At 39.3% G+C, this 17,699-nt stretch overlaps 1 protein-coding gene across 4 annotated transcripts in view; it reads left to right on the top strand.

Annotated features, from left to right (window-relative positions):
• ANKRD6 (ankyrin repeat domain 6) overlaps positions 1-17,699 on the top strand; it is a 719,155-nt gene that overhangs the window by 656,341 nt on the left and 45,115 nt on the right. For 3 of the 4 annotated variants that reach the window (XM_053710544.1, XM_053710540.1, XM_053710541.1), the window contains 3 exons: positions 2,690-2,842; positions 3,047-3,160; positions 13,067-13,385. In XM_053710544.1, the coding sequence (XP_053566519.1) occupies positions 2,690-2,842; positions 3,047-3,160; positions 13,067-13,385 (586 nt within the window). The remainder of the gene's footprint in view (positions 1-2,689; positions 2,843-3,046; positions 3,161-13,066; positions 13,386-17,699) is intronic. The other variant, XM_053710542.1, reaches the window with a different exon arrangement.

Below are 17,699 nucleotides of genomic sequence, written 5' to 3'. Positions count from 1 at the left end.
TCCTTCTCTTGAATTTATTTTTCAGTAAGAAATGTCATCTTATATGCCAGGCCATAAAAATAGATTGCAATCAGGAGGGGTTAGACAGGTGCAGAGAGAAACCTGGCCCAGCTCTTAAAGGGACAGGAAACCCCAAAATATTATTTCAATTTTTTGGATAGAACATACAATTTTAAACATCTTTCCAATTTACTTCTATTATCAAATTTGCTTCATTCTCTTGTTATCCTTTGCTGAAGGAACAACATTGCACTACTGGCAGCTAGCTGAACACATCTATTAAGCCAATCACAAGAGACAAATGTGTGCAGGCACCAATTAGCAGCTAGCTCCCACTAGTGCAACTTAAATTTTCACTTTCCTATCCCTTTAAAATAGCCATAGATTTCAAATAAATACATATGATACTCTTATTACATGTTATATTCACAATTATTCCTGCTCAGAATAATAATACATTTACAATATATACATATAGTGGTATAAATAAACAGAGAGATATGACAGACAACATTGTTTAGAACGAAAAAGGAACTTCTGGACATGTAAATATGTTTGCAAAAGATTTCTGCCATAACACACACACATATATATGTGTGTGTGTATACATACAAAAATATGTATGTCCAATCTTAAAAAGAATTCTAATAATTCACTCTCCACTTTGCACCAAATATGTCGCTACTTGCTATATTCGCAATTAGTCCTGCTCAGAAAAAGAATACATTTACACTTTATACAATAATGTGCTGAAGAGAAATGTGCTTGTTCGTGGACAGTATTGAAATGGTATAAATAAAGTTGGGAAAAGCCCGAATAGCCGCGACATCGATGACTGTTAGTTAACACCAGTCCGAGGTTCTTTGCACCGTACTTGACGCGCGTGTTTTTGATGGCTTTTTTGATAAATAAGGAGATCGTATTCAGATCCGCGGCCGCGATGTTTAGACAGCGTATTGACGCCCGTGAATGCAACATAGTTGATGCTTTGATAAATAGGCCTCAAGGTTAGCATCAATTGTATGCATTCCTGATCAGTAGGATTTTTAAGAAACACTTGGAAATATTTAAAGCTAGCTGTAAGTCATGTGGAGCAAGGCTGTGAATTCCATAATATTGGGGCCAATCTGGAGAAGTCCTGTAGATGGGAATGTGAGGATGTAATAAATGAGGAGGAGAGGAGTGGGTATGGGGCAGATGGAAGGGGACATGTCAGAAAGTATCTGGAGACAAAGGTAGAAATATAGGAGGGATCAGTGTTATTAAGGGCCTTGAATGTTAGGGTCAGGATTTTTATTAGGAAGATAGAGGAAGCCAGTTGAGCGATTGGCAGAGAGATGCCGCAGATGATGAATATGTGTAACAGCCTGGCAGGGGGCATTCTTTACTAATAGTTAAGGGAACAGATGGTAGCTAAGGATACCAAAGAGGATGAGGTACTGAAAGTCCTTCACAGATGTAGAAATCCCAAGAGATTCTACAGTATGCAGAAACACATCTTTTGGAAGTTGATGTGGTCCATTGTTGATAACAAGTGATTACCAGGTTGACAATATCAGCAGGCAACCAATTTTGTCAGAATTGTGGTGTCTCCAAAAATTAGTCTTTCATCATCTAACCCAGTATTTTATGACACCAGTGATAGTTCTGATTGCTTTGAAGTAGAAATAGCAAGAAGAAAAGTTTCTCATTCTCTCATAAGCATATTCAGTAGTTCCCTATACCATAAAATGAGACTTTCCTTTGGCTTATGTATTTCCCTCATTTCCTCTAGACATGGCCAGACATGGTAGAGGTGATGATAGTTAGCAGTGTGTTCCTGGAACCCTCTTTTAGTCATACAGACTGTAGGCAAAGGCTGTAGTTTGCTTATGTATCTAAACCTACTGATTCTGATGACTTGATGAGGTGCTGAAGCTGGAATTTTCTGATACAGACTTTTGCAAGCTAACAAAATGCCTTCATAGTTGTATGTTGTAGTTTCTGGTATGGGTTTGTTTTCTGGATAGATTTAGTAATATGAGATTTCATTGGAGTCTCTGGCTCAATTTGATATAATTTATCTCCTTATAAATGTAATTGCACAACTGTGCCTTAAAGATCATTTCACTAGAGCATTTTACACTTCTTGGGTAGCTGAGATATTTCTTCTGAGGGCTAGTGCAAACTACATTTTTGGATTTTTTCTCAATCATTTCCGAAGCACTTTGAAATTGGATATGCTTGCCTTTGCTGAGGCCAAGTATGGAATGAAAGTTTATCATTCTGTGTTGGCTTCCAAATTAAGTTTATCTGTTATCCACATGATTACTGACTTGTATGTGTACCGTTCTCATTCATACCAATTTGTAGTATACTTCTTCTTTGTTGGTAAGTGCTACTAGAGTGAGCCAAATGGACATTAAATCACATTTTCTTAAATTTCTATATCTTCAGCAACTTTCTCTTTTTCATTACAGATTTTTAACAGAGTATTTAGCCAGAAGAGTAGTAGTTTGATTTAATATTCATTTTTCCATTTTATAAAGAAAAAAAAATGTTGAATTTTAATTGTATAAATCCTGACAATTCCGATTATAAAATATTTTAAAACATGTCTAGTCTTTATCTATAGAACCTATAGAACTGGTTCTAGAAGTTTGGAAGGCATATGGAGACCAATGTAGAATATTTTGCCCATGTTCTTTAGGCCCCAATCGATGGATGTCGCTGTGAGCCTCTGATAAGCAAACTGGAAAATCAGCTGGAAGCCACAAAAGAAGAAATAAAAGCTGAGATTAACATGGTTCAGGATCAGGTCAATGCAAAATTAGGACAAATGGAGAGTAAAACGCAGCATCAGGTACGGTTATTATTTTTTTAAGTGGGTTTTAAATCTGTAGTAAAACAGGTATTAACAAAAGATGAGTATATGTAATGTAATGTTGACAGTCATTTTCTTTGCTCTTATTTTGAATGACTTATAGTCTCATTAAAGAAACCTGTCATACAAAAGCCAATATTTTAAGTCAGTTGGTACTGATTTATTTATACATTTAATTTGCAGCTGCGTGTTTTAGATAAGCTGATGATGGAGCGAATATCTGCAGAGAGGGCTGAATGTGTCTGTCGTCTTGAACAGCATGCAGACACTGAAAAAGATGAAGTTGAAAAACGCCAGGTAGACAAAGAAACAGAAATACACATTGTTTTCCAGTTTGATTTAGAGGATCTTTTTTTTATTAATTCAGATGTCTGTTGGTTATCAAGGAGTATCAGAACTGCTATTTTTTTACTTTATTTCCCTTTTCTGCTTTGAAAATGTGCTCAACATATGAGATAGCTTCCCCCTCAGTGTGGATGGACAGCAGTACCAGCAATTCCCCCATAGTTTCAAAGCCACATTGCGTTTATTCCAGCTGTCTTGTTTCTGTCCTTTGGGCATTAATGGATGCTTGTTGGGCTCCTGGGCTAAAGTAGATTCTTGGATGTTCTTTGCAGTATTCCATGTGGGATAATGAAGTGAAAATATCTTGTGTAGCTAAAGCTAAATGTTGTTATCCATTCTTTGTTGAGTGAGATCTGTTAGTTGTGCTTCATTGTAAACTTGATTTTTAACTGTAACTTTTTTTTATGCTTAAGTTTGTAAAATAAGCAGTTTTTTGGGTGTATCTATTTAGTGAATTGAATAGTGTTTTGGCTGAAATTTAGTATGGATATAGGTATTGGTACCTAGACTGTGCAAAAATGTGTGAAACTTAGTATTGTTTTTAGAGAAAATTGGGCACTTTTTTGCCACTATTATTCTATAGCAAATGATCACTTAATTTTGTTAATATGTGCCATTACTGAAAAGCTGCATTGTAAACCAGTGTTTTCATTTTGTGAAAGCTTATATCCTTTGATTGGGGTTGCCATTTGGTTTAAATTTAGTATATCATTTTCATTTGGCAGTCACTGCAGCATTGAAAAAGCATACTAGTAGTCTATTGCTATAAGTCAATAGTTAATGAAGCAAACATTTCAGTAAGATTTATTTAAATAGGTACAGGTAGAAAACCCTTTATCCAAACTGCTTTGGACCAGAAAAGGTTTTGATTTTGGAATAGTTTGGATTTTGGAGTATCTGCATTTTTTAAACTAGACAGTTTTGAGAGGGGATAGTGCCAAGTGTAAACAACAGTATCTTATGTTATTTAGGTAATATTAAGGTGCCATAATTCAGCTTATACATGTAATCTTATGGTAGGTTTATATCATTTTTAATACTTTTGCATAAATACTACCATCAGAAAGACAGTACAGTACTGTAATCAGAAATGTAATATGGTTTATTTTAAATAAATATAGACTCTTATTTGCATTTTAGAACACAAAAAACTAACCAAAGACAGAGGCAGAGAAGATTGTGACATACAGGCAGGAAAAATAATAGTTCTTGATATTTTTAGTTTTAAAAAAATATTGGTGCAGAGGAAAGATAAACAGGTTTGTGCTTCATTCAGATCTCAAGTCCCAAATATAAGGGTAAACAGGGCAGTGAAGAGTACACTGAGGGTTTATAAGCAAAGTAAGGACTTGTCTGTGGATTGAATGCGATCCTGCATGGAACTCAGACACAACTAGACGTCCTTGGAGCAGTCATGCTGATGCTTTCCCAGTCTGTTATTTTCAGCAAACTGGGGCAGCTGACATAGGAGTTTTTAATAATTTGCTGTGCTGGAGATGAGTCTGAGAAGTGGGAAATGTAGAGGAAGTTAGCAAGATGTTTTTTTTACTCTTACCCGCATAATATATGGCCATACAATGTTTACCTCTACATTTTATTTTCTTGCCAATTCCCCATGAAAGCTGTCATCAAAATCTACTATCTGTGTGCTACAGTATTTACAGATTACTATTAGATGCTACTTAAAAAAACTTGATGAGCAAATTGCAGCCATTTAACCTATGCATGGATATGAAAGTAAAAACATTACTGTCAATACTTTCTGGAGTAGGCTAGGAAAAATCATTTTCTGGACATATATTTTTAAAGGGAACATAAAGTCAAAAGGAAATTTTCATGATATAGAGTATGCAATATTAACCAATTTTCCAATTTGCTATTATTAGCTGATCTGTTTCATTCACTTGCTATCCTTTGTTGAAAAGCATACCTAGGTAGGCTCATGAGCTAGCTGGTGATTGGTGACTGTACATATGTGCTTCTTGTCATTGGTTTACCAGATGTGTTCAGCTAGTTACCATTAATGCATTGCTGCTCCTTCAGCTAAGGTTACCAAAACAATGAAGCACATTTGATAATAGAAGTACATTGGAAAGTTGTTGCTTTATCTGAATCATGATTTTGTGGGTTTCATGTCCCATTAAGATAAACAGGGGAGCAATTTAATTAATCCTTTAATCTTTAAAACACATTAACCCCTAATGACCATTCTTGTTTATAATAATGCGGGTCTCTCTGCAAGGGGCAGGACCACGTTATTATATCCTCACTCCTTCCTGCTGGTCACCGAAAATAGCGGTGAGACTGCGCTTTAAATCATGCAATCCCCATAGAAAATCTAGCCAAAGTTGCTGGTCCTTAAAGGGACACTGAACCCAATTTTTTTATTTTGTGATTCAGATAGAGTATGCAATTTTAACAGCTTTCTAATTTACTCCTATTAACAATTTTTCTTCGTTCTCTTGCTATCTTTATTTGAAAAAGAAGGCATCTAAGCTATTTGTTTGGTTCAGAACCTGGAAAGCACTTGTTCATTGGTGGATGAATTTATCCACCAATCAGCAAGAACAACCCAGGTTGTTCACCAAAAATGGACCGGCATCTAAACTTACATTCTTGCATTTTAAATAAAGATTCCAAGAGAATGAAGAGAATTTGATAATAGGAGTAAATTAGAAAGTTGCTTAAAATTGCATGCTGTATCTGAATAACGAAATACAAAATTTGGGTTCAGTGTCCCCTTAAGGAGTTAAATAATATTTATTGTAATGGTGTGTAATGGTTGTGACAAGACCTCTTTATGCTATTTAAATGTCTAATGTATATATTAAGTAAAACCACTATTGATGCATGTCTTTTGGGCTAGATTACGAGTAGCTTGCAAGCGAAAAGGTGTTTATCACGACTCTTTGCGCGTCGGAAGTAGTGCGGTATTATGAGTTGAAAGTAAATGGGTTTGGTCAAGCAAAATTGAATTTAATGTGTGCTGGGTTACTGCAACTTCAGAGCTCTGATTAACTGTTATGCAAGACAAAACACATCAAAAATATATTTAAAAGTACAGTTACATTTATAAAAACAATAATTTAAAAAAATGCATAAAATGTTATAAGGGCTCAAATATGTTTTAGAAAAAAAAGGACTGAAGAGGGCTTTAACTTAGAGATACATACATACACATTTCTAAATATGTATATGTATGTGTAGATGTGTGTTTATATGTATTTATGTATTTATATGTGTATATATGTATTTACAGACATATATATGCATTGGAGTATTTGCAGTCAAGTGGCTGAAAATATTTAAATCATATTTCTTCTGTTAAGTGTGATCAGTCCACGGGTCATCATTACTTCTGGGATATTACTCCTCCCCAACAGGAAGTGCAAGAGGATTCACCCAGCAGAGCTGCATATAGCTCCTCCCCTCTACGTCACTCCCAGTCATTCTCTTGCACCCAACGACTAGATAGGATGTGTGAGAGGACTATGGTGATTATACTTAGTTTTATATCTTCAATCAAAAGTTTGTTATTTTAAAATAGCACCGGAGTGTGTTATTACCTCTCTGGCAGAGTTTGAAGAAGAATCTACCAGAGTTTTGCTATGATTTTAGCCGGAGTAGTTAAGATCATATTGCTGTTCTCGGCCATCTGAGGAGTGAGGTAAACTTCAGATCAGGGGACAGCGGGCAGATGAATCTGCATAGAGGTATGTAGCAGTTTTTATTTTCTGACAATGGAATTGATGAGAAAATCCTGCCATACCGATATAATGTCATGTATGTATACTTTACACTTCAGTATTCTGGGGAATGGTACTTCACTAGAATTACACTGTAAGAAATACATAAAGCTGTTTAATAACTAGAGATTATGTTTAACGTTTTTGCTGGAATGTAAAATCGTTTTCATTTGCTGAGGTACTGTGTGAATAAATGTTTGGGCACTATTTTTCCACTTGGCAGTTGCTTAATCTGTTTTTCTGACAGTTTCTGTTCTCCCTCACTGCTGTGTGTGAGGGGGAGGGGCCGTTTTTTGGCGCTTTTTCTATGCATCAAATATTTCAGTCAGCAACTCGTATTCCCTGCATGATCCGGTTCATCTCTACAGAGCTCAGGGGTCTTCAAAACTTATTTTGAGGGAGGTAATTTCTCTCAGCAGAGCTGTGAGAATTATAGTTTGACTGAGATAAAAAACGTTTATTCTGTAATTTGTTTCCTGCTTTCAGAATTTGTTATCTTTGCTAATGGGATTAAACCTTTGCTAAAGTTGTGTTGTTTACAAGGATTGAGGCTTTAACTGTTTCAATTTATTAATTTTCAACTGTCATAGATCTTCTGTGCTTCTTAAAGGCACAGTACATTTTAATATTATTCTAATTGAATTGTATTTCCAAGTTGCAAGTTTATTTGCTAGTGTGTTAAACATGTCTGATTCAGAGGATGATACCTGTGTCATTTGTTGCAATGCCAAAGTGGAGCCCAATAGAAATTTATGTACTAACTGTATTGATGCTACTTTAAATAAAAGTCAATCTGTACAAATTGAACAAATTTCACCAAACAACGAGGGGAGAGTTATGCCGACTAACTCGCCTCACGTGTCAGTACCTACATCTCCCGCTCAGAGGGAGGTGCGTGATATTGTAGCACCGAGTACATCTGGGCGGCCATTACAAATCACATTACAGGATATGGCTACTGTTATGACTGAGGTTTTGGCTAAATTACCAGAACTAAGAGGTAAGCGTGATCACTCTGGGGTGAGAACAGAGTGCGCTGATAATATTAGGGCCATGTCAGACACTGCGTCACAGGTGGCAGAACATGAGGACGGAGAACTTCATTCTGTGGGTGACGGTTCTGATCCAAACAGACTGGATTCAGATATTTCAAATTTTAAATTTAAACTGGAAAACCTCCGTGTATTACTAGGGGAGGTGTTAGCGGCTCTGAATGATTGTAACACAGTTGCAATACCAGAGAAAATGTGTAGGTTGGATAAATATTTTGCGGTACCGACGAGTACTGAGGTTTTTCCTATACCTAAGAGACTTACTGAAATTGTTACTAAGGAGTGGGATAGACCCGGTGTGCCGTTCTCACCCCCTCCGATATTTAGAAAAATGTTTCCAATAGACGCCACCACAAGGGACTTATGGCAAACGGTCCCTAAGGTGGAGGGAGCAGTTTCTACCTTAGCTAAGCGTACCACTATCCCGGTGGAGGATAGCTGTGCTTTTTCAGATCCAATGGATAAAAAGTTAGAGGGTTACCTTAAGAAAATGTTTGTTCAACAAGGTTTTATATTGCAACCCCTTGCATGCATTGCGCCGATCACGGCTGCAGCGGCATTCTGGATTGAGTCTCTGGAAGAGAACATTGGTTCAGCTACTCTGGACGACAACTTACGGCGAAAAATTCAGGATTCGCCATTCAGGCACGCAGGGCGCTGTGGCTAAAATCCTGGTCAGCTGATGTTACTTCTAAGTCTAAATTGCTTAATATACCTTTCAAAGGGCAGACCTTATTCGGGCCCGGGTTGAAAGAGATTATCGCTGACATTACAGGAGGTAAAGGCCATGCCCTGCCTCAGGACAAAGCCAAAGCCAAGACTAGACAGTCTAATTTTCGTTCCTTTCGTAATTTCAAAGCAGGAGCAGCATCAACTTCCTCTGCACCAAAACAGGAAGGAGCTGTTGCTCGCTACAGACAAGGCTGGAAACCTAACCAGTCCTGGAACAAGGGCAAGCAGACTAGGAAACCTGCTGCTGCCCCTAAAACAGCATGAATTGAGGGCCCCCGATCCGGGATCGGATCTAGTGGGGGGCAGACTTTCTCTCTTCGCCCAGGCTTGGGCAAGAGATTTTCAGGATCCCTGGGCGCTAGAGATAATATCTCAGGGATACCTTCTGGACTTCAAATACTCTCCTCCAAGAGAGAGATTTCATCTGTCAAGATTGTCAACAATCTAGACAATAAAAGAGGCGTTTCTACGCTGCGTACAAGAGCTCTTGTTAATGGGAGTAATCCATCCAGTTCCACGATCGGAACAGGGACAGGGGTTTTACTCAAATCTGTTTGTGGTTCCCAAAAAAGAGGGAACTTTCAGACCAATCCTGGACTTAAAGATCCTAAACAAATTCCTAAGAGTTCCATCGTTCAAGATGGAGACTATTCGGACAATTTTACCTATGATCCAAGAGGGTCAGTACATGACCACTGTAGATTTAAAAGATGCTTACCTTCACATACCGATTCACAAAGATCATTATCGGTACCTAAGGTTTGCCTTCCTAGACAGGCATTACCAGTTTGTGGCTCTTCCATTCGGATTGGCTACAGCTCCAAGAATCTTCACAAAGGTTCTGGGTGCTCTTCTGGCGGTACTAAGACCGCGGGGAATCTCGGTAGCTCCATACCTAGACGACATTCTGATACAAGCTTCAAGCTTTCAAACTGCCAAGTCTCATACAGAGTTAGTGCTGGCATTTCTAAGGTCACATGGATGGAAGGTGAACGAAAAGAAAAGTTCACTCGTTCCACTCACAAGAGTTCCCTTCCTGGGGACTCTTATAGATTCTGTAGAAATGAAGATTTACCTGACAGAGGACAGGCTAACAAGACTTCAAAGTGCTTGCCGCACCCTTCATTCCATTCAACACCCGTCAGTGGCTCAATGCATGGAGGTAATCGGCTTAATGGTAGCGGCAATGGACATAGTACCCTTTGCACGCTTACACCTCAGACCACTGCAACTGTGCATGCTAAGTCAGTGGAATGGGGATTACTCAGACTTATCCCCTTCTCTGAATATGGATCAAGAGACCAGAAATTCTCTTCTATGGTGGCTTTCTCGGCCACATCTGTCCAGGGGGATGCCATTCAGCAGACCAGACTGGACAATTGTAACAACAGACGCCAGCCTTCTAGGTTGGGGTGCCGTCTGGAATTCTCTGAAGGCTCAGGGACAATGGAGTCAGGAGGAGAGTCTCCTGCCAATAAACATTCTGGAATTGAGAGCAGTTCTCAATGCCCTCCTGGCTTGGCCCCAGTTGACAACTCGGGGGTTCATCAGGTTTCAGTCGGACAACATCACGACTGTAGCTTACATCAACCATCAGGGAGGGACAAGAAGCTCCCTAGCTATGATGGAAGTATCAAAGATAATTTGCTGGGCAGAGTCTCACTCTTGCCACCTGTCAGCAATCCACATCCAGGGAGTGGAGAACTGGGAGGCGGATTTCTTAAGTCGTCAGACTTTTCATCCGGGGGAGTGGGAACTTCATCCGGAGGTCTTTGCCCAAATACTTCGACGTTGGGGCAAACCAGAGATAGATCTCATGGCGTCTCGACAGAACGCCAAGCTTCCTCGTTACGGGTCCAGATCCAGGGATCCAGGAGCAGTCCTGATAGATGCTCTGACAGCACCTTGGGACTTCAGGATGGCTTACGTGTTTCCACCCTTCCCGTTGCTTCCTCGATTGATTGCCAGAATCAAACAAAAGAGAGCATCAGTGATTCTAATAGCACCTGCGTGGCCACGCAGGACTTGGTATGCAGACCTGGTAGACATGTCATCCTGTCCACCTTGGTCTCTACCTCTGAAACAGGACCTTCTGATACAGGGTCCCTTCAAACATCAAAATCTAACTTCTCTGAAGCTGACTGCTTGGAAATTGAACGCTTAATTTTATCAAGACGTGGATTTTCTGAGTCAGTTATTGATACCTTAATACAGGCTAGGAAACCTGTTACCAGAAAGATTTACCATAAGATATGGCGTAAATACCTATATTGGTGTGAATCCAAAGGTTACTCTTGGAGTAAGGTTAGGATTCCTAGGATATTGTCTTTTCTACAAGAAGGTTTAGAAAAGGGTTTATCTGCTAGTTCATTAAAGGGACAGATCTCAGCTCTGTCCATTCTGTTACACAAACGTCTGTCAGAAGTTCCTGACGTCCAGGCTTTTTGTCAGGCTTTGGCCAGAATTAAGCCTGTGTTTAAAACTGTTGCTCCACCATGGAGTTTAAACCTTGTTCTTAATGTTTTACAGGGCGTTCTGTTTGAACCCCTTCATTCCATTGATATAAAGTTGTTATCTTGGAAAGTTCTATTTTTAATGGCTATTTCCTCGGCTCGAAGAGTCTCTGAATTATCAGCCTTACATTGTGATTCTCCTTATTTGATTTTTCATTCGGATAAGGTAGTCCTGCGTACTAAACCTGGGTTCTTACCTAAGGTAGTTACTAACAGGAATATCAATCAAGAGATTGTTGTTCCTTCCTTATGCCCAAATCCTTCTTCAAAGAAGGAACGTCTACTGCACAACCTGGATGTAGTCCGTGCTCTAAAATTTTACTTACAGGCAACTAAGGAATTTCGACAAACGTCTTCTCTGTTTGTCATTTACTCTGGGCAGAGGAGAGGTCAAAAAGCTTCCGCTACCTCTTTCTTTTTGGCTTCGTAGCATAATTCGTTTAGCTTATGAGACTGCTGGACAGCAGCCTCCTGAAAGAATTACAGCTCATTCTACTAGAGCTGTGGCTTCCACTTGGGCCTTCAAGAATGAGGCCTCTGTTGAACAGATTTGCAAGGCTGCAACTTGGTCTTCGCTTCATACTTTTTCCAAATTTTACAAATTTGACACTTTTGCTTCATCGGAGGCTATTTTTGGGAGAAAGGTTCTTCAGGCAGTGGTTCCTTCTGTATAAAGAGCCTGCCTATCCCTCCCGTCATCCGTGTACTTTTGCTTTGGTATTGGTATCCCAGAAGTAATGATGACCCGTGGACTGATCACACTTAACAGAAGAAAACATAATTTATGCTTACCTGATAAATTCCTTTCTTCTGTAGTGTGATCAGTCCACGGCCCGCCCTGTTTTTAAGGCAGGTAAATATTTTTTGATTTATACTCCAGTCACCACTTCACCCTTGGCTTTTCCTTTCTCGTTGGTCCTTGGTCGAATGACTGGGAGTGACGTAGAGGGGAGGAGCTATATGCAGCTCTGCTGGGTGAATCCTCTTGCACTTCCTGTTGGGGAGGAGTAATATCCCAGAAGTAATGATGACCCGTGGACTGATCACACTACAGAAGAAAGGAATTTATCAGGTAAGCATAAATTATGTTTTATGCAATACTCATATTTAATGAAGTGTTTAACTGTGTATTTCATGTAAATATTTTGCACTCTAATGTTCTTCACATAGGGGAATATGTCCTATGTATTTTTAAAAAGATATTATTAAATATATCTGTATAAAAACAACAACTAATGTATATATAGAAATATGTATTTATGAAAACTTAGAACATATTCTTCTTTGTAAAGAACATTGGAATGTGAAATATTCATATTTCATGTTGAGTTAGCGCACGTGGTTAAACACGATCATGTTGGGTGTTTTTGTTCACTTTTTGCACTCCATTGAAGGCTATTTGTAATAGGTTAATGCGATTGCGATATTAAAAGTTTGGCTTTTTGTGCGCGTCTGTTTAGCAAGCAAGCTAAAACTTTTTACTTTCAACTTGTAATACGTGCGCTACCCGACCTGCGCAAATAGCCGAAGTCTTGCGGGGTTAACATGTGAGCGGGAGTGCAAACTACCGCTCCACTTATAATCTAGCCCTTTATATTTAGGAATTTATTTCTGTGTAAGAAAGTGCTATCTTTTGTTTCAAGCCTTCAAGATTTTCAATAGAGTATTTATGAATTTTGGTATACTAATTTGGAGTGCCCAACTTAACATTCTGCGTAAAAATCCAATCAATATTTTGATTACGTATGTAACAGGTAAAGTCTTGAGAAAAGTGTTTGACATTACATATACTTTGTCCCAATATGACATTTTCAGGTATCCGTTGTGAATGAGTTGAAAACGTGGTGTATATTGAAGATTCAGAATCTGGAAGTGAAGTTTTCTGGAGAATCAAGATTATCCAAAATTAAATCATTGCCGTCAACCTGCGAGTCCGCCAAACATCCCAGCTCAGACAGTCCAAGTTTTTCTAAAGAGTCTAATTCTACTGAAACATCAGCATCCCTGCTGTCTTCCATTCAGCATTCCCAAGTTATTCATCCCTCCAGCTTATCTGATGAACCAGAGAATCTGACAGAGGAGAACTGCAAAAAAGTCAGCTTGTTGCCACAACAGGAGCCTACGGAGTGTACATGTAAGTAAGCAATGCAAATGCTTACTTAATAAAAATAATATTAATATGGTGTGGGAACAGGTGTGTATTCTTAAAGTATCAATAAATGTTCCCACATAAACATTGTTAAAGATTGTTTATTTTATTTATATAATATGTCTGTCACTTTTAGTTTCATTCCTTGTATGCTGTTTTCCCTAACTGTCTGAGGGCCAGATTACAAGTCCCATGCTAAAAAATTTTGGGCTTGCACGCTAACTGCACTCAAAGTAAAAAAAATGTTTGTGACTGCATTAGAGCTGGTATTAAAAGTATTAAAACTTCAGGACTTTGGAAACTGCAACCGCATTAACTTTTCTATTTCTATAGGGTTTGTTGTAAAAAAATAAAAAAACAACACACACACAATATATATATATATATATATATATATATATATATATATATATATATATACTGTATATATATATATATATATATATATATATATATATATATATATCCCAAAAAGGAGCACTCTAACTTCAACTGCCAGGGTGCTATCTATCTTCAAATAGAAACACACTTCAATTCACTTATTGTTCTTGTGTCAACAAAATAGAAAACAATTATTATATATATATATATATATATATACACACACACAAATATCGATTTTAGAATAAAAATTAAAAAAAATTCTATGTGAAGTGTATACGTGTACTTATGTATGTGTGTGTGCACATGCATATTTACACATATAAACACATAAAAAAAAAAAGAAAGAAAATTATATATATATATATATATATATATATATATAAAACACACACACATATACATATTTCTTTCCAAAGGCAGGGAGAGTCCACGACTTCATTCATTACTGTTGGGAATATCAACACATGGCCACCAGGAGGAGGCAAAGACACCCCAGCTAAAGGCTATGAATATCCCTCCCACTTCCCCTATCCCCCAGTCATTCTTTGCCTATCGTCACTATAGAAGGATGGCAGAGAAGTGTAAGAAGAAAATTTTAGTCCATTAGTGGGTATTTTCCCTTTCAAGTGTAGACTGGGGTGTTTGAGTAACCATGTAATCCTCTCAGTGGGAGTTGTGGTGAAAGTTAGCTCTAGATGTCGCAGGGAACGATCTCTGACCACTATCTATATTTAAAGCTATCACCTCCTGGGAAATCAGTGTTAACGCTTTACACTGTTTTCCCCTTCTCTTCAGGTACCTGTCAGAAGTGTTTGGCGAGACTGTCAGACCTTGAGACGCTGTGCCTGCTCCACAGCTTTGATCCTGGAGGGTAAGTCCTTTATTTTACTTTTAGGGATTATGCCTTGTAGGGCTGCAAATTCCCTGAGGTTATGGGGTCATTTAGGTAAACAGTTCACAGTGTGATACTTTTTATTCCTCTTCCGGATGTGGGGACATTTAACACCTTTTATATAAGAAGGTTATTTTATTGAGCATTTGAGGCCAATCTTTATGTGCTGCTTAGCTCCTTGCCAACCGGAGCACGTGTGTAACGGTTGTTTTTGGCTCATGAGGATGCAGGACAGTTTGGGAAAAATGTCCTACTAGGTCCATTATACTGCTACGCAGCTGATATTTGTATATTTGTAATGAACGCATGTTTGTATTGTGAGGTGACTATGGTTTGCCCATCTGCAAAATTCTGTTCTATCTGCTTATGTTCTGTGTTAAAGACCAAGAAGGGGTCTAAATCTGGTTTATCCCCTGGCACTTTTATGCGCTCTGAATCTTCTACCTCTCAGGACTCCGTTGTCCATGAGATGCCTATTCTGCATCCACAGTCCCCTTTTAACCCTATGACACAGGCGGTGCTCCGCGGCACACCTTTATCTCTGGAGGTAATTTTTTGCCAGCAGATTTTACTTTATAGCTTCAATCTGCGGTATCAGCTTTATTAAATGCTTTACCTATCTCTGGAAAACGTAAGAGAAAGATTAAGCATAGTTCCACTGACTTGGGGGTTAACACCTCTATTCAGTCTGAGTTGGCTAGTTTGTCTCACCTTTCTGAGGATGATCTAACCTCAGTTGCATCTGAGGGTGAGCTTTCGGAGTCAGAGGTATCTGAAATTAAATCTCATACTCATGAGGAACCAAATTTTAGGTTTAAAATTGAGCACCTTCTCTTTCTTTTGGAAGAAGTATTGTCTACTCTAGAGGTTCCAGGTGCTAAGCTTCCTGAGGAACCTATTATCCCTAGATAGAGTCTATGAGGAGAAGTAGGTTCCTGAAACTTCCCGGTACCTGTACGAATGGCGAAAATTATTTCAAGAGAGTGGGAAAAGATTGGATCTCCCTTCTCCCCTTCTTCAACCTTTAAGAAGCTGTTTCCGGTCCCATTAATTACATTTAGAGTTATAGAACTCTATCCCTAAGGTAGATGGGGCCATTTCTACTCTCGCCAAGCATACTACTATCCCTCTAGAGGATAGCTCCTCTTGTAGACATTCCATGGACAGGAAGTTGGAAGGCTTTCTAAGAAAGATGTTAGACGTTGTTTCCCAGGGTTACAAGATAGGGTTCAAATCTCGTCCACCAAGGGGCAGATTTTTTCTCTCAGATTATCTACAAGACCAAAGAAAAGAGCAGCCTTTTTATACTGTGTTCGGGATCTCCTCTCCTTGGGAGTTATCGTCCATGTGCCCTCATCAGAAAGGGGTCAGGGGTTTTACTGAAACCTCTTTGTAGTTCCCAAAAAGGAGGGAACTTATCTCCCAATTCTAGGCTTAAAATGTCTCAACAAGTTTCTCAGGGTCACCTCCTTCAAAATGGAGACTATCAGATCCATCCTTTCCTTGATCCAGGAGGGACAGTTCATGACCATAATCGACTTAAAGGATGCATACCTTCATGTCCCGAAACACAAGTATCATTTTCAGTTTCTGAAGTTCACATTCCTTGACTAACATTTCCAGTTCATAGCCTTGCCATTTGGCATAGCTACTGCTCCCAGAATTTTCACAAAGGTTTTGGGATCTCTCCTATTAGTGGCCAGGTCTCAGGGTATCGCTGTAGCCCCGTACCTGGACAATATCTTGGTTCAAGCTCCATCTTTTCCTTTGGCAAGATATCAGACAGAGTCTCTTCTGTGTTTTCTATGAACTCACAGATGGAAGATAAATCTAGAAAGGAGTTCCCTGTTTCCCAGTACCTGGGTTGTTTTTCTCTGAACTATCATCGACTCATTATCCATGAAGATCTTTCTGACAGATCAGAGACGTTCCAAGCTGATGACAGAATGTCTATCCCTTCATACCTCTCTAAATCCTTCAGTGGCTCAGTGCATGGAGGTAATTGGTCTTATGGTGACCTCCGTGGACATTATTCCTTTTTACTCGATTTAATCTCAGACCTCTTCAACTATGCATGTTAAGGCAGTGGAACGGAGATCACCTAAACCTGTCTCAACAAATTGTTCTGGACAATCTGACAAGAGACTCTCTGTGTTAGTGGCTCTGTCAAGATCACTTGGCCCTAGGCACTTGCTTCTTGAGACCATAAAAGCAGATTGTGACTACAGATGCCAGCCTCTCAGACTGGGGAGCAGTTTGGGGTCCCAAGAGGGCTCAGGGGACATGGTCCCGATAAGAATCTTCTCTTCCGATCAATATCTTGGAGCTTTGGGCAATTCACTATGCTCTAAGGGCATGGCCACAGCTCTGTTCTGCCAGTATATAAGATTTTAATAAGACCATATAACCTTGGTGGCTTACATCAACAATAGGGAGGAACAAGGAGTTATATAGCAATGATAGAGGTGTCTCAAATTTTTCAATGGGCGGAATCTCACAACTGTCTTCTTTCCGCGATTTACATCCCAGGCTGGACAACTGGGAAGCGGACTTCCTCAGCAGACAATCCTTTCAACCAGGAAAGTGGGCTCTCCACCCTGAGGTGATACTATTAGCACCATCGTGGCCACGAAGGACTTGGTTTGTGGATCTAATAAGAATGTCCTCCTCCCCTCCGTGGAGGTTACCTTGTCGTGCGGCCTTCTGACCCAGGGTCCTGTCTTACATCAAAATCTTGATTCTCTGAGACTGACTGTGTGGAAATTGAATGTTTAGGCCTCTAGTTTTCAATGACTGTCGGACCTGATCCAAAAGAGCGGATCAGGTCCAACAGACATCGCTGAATACGGCAAGCAATACGCTCGCTGTATTCAGCATTGCACCAGCAGCTCACAAGAGCTGCTGGTGCAACGCCGCCCCCTGCTGACTCGCGGCCCGCCAGCAGGGGGATGTCAATCATCCCGATCGTACTCGATCGGGTTGATTTCCGGCGATGTGTGTCTGCCTGCTCAGAGCAGGTGGAC

The sequence above is a fragment of the Bombina bombina genome, chromosome 4, assembly GCF_027579735.1.
Source record: "Bombina bombina isolate aBomBom1 chromosome 4, aBomBom1.pri, whole genome shotgun sequence".
Taxonomy (NCBI): domain Eukaryota; kingdom Metazoa; phylum Chordata; class Amphibia; order Anura; family Bombinatoridae; genus Bombina; species Bombina bombina.
This window is presented reverse-complemented; position numbering and strand designations above follow the sequence as displayed.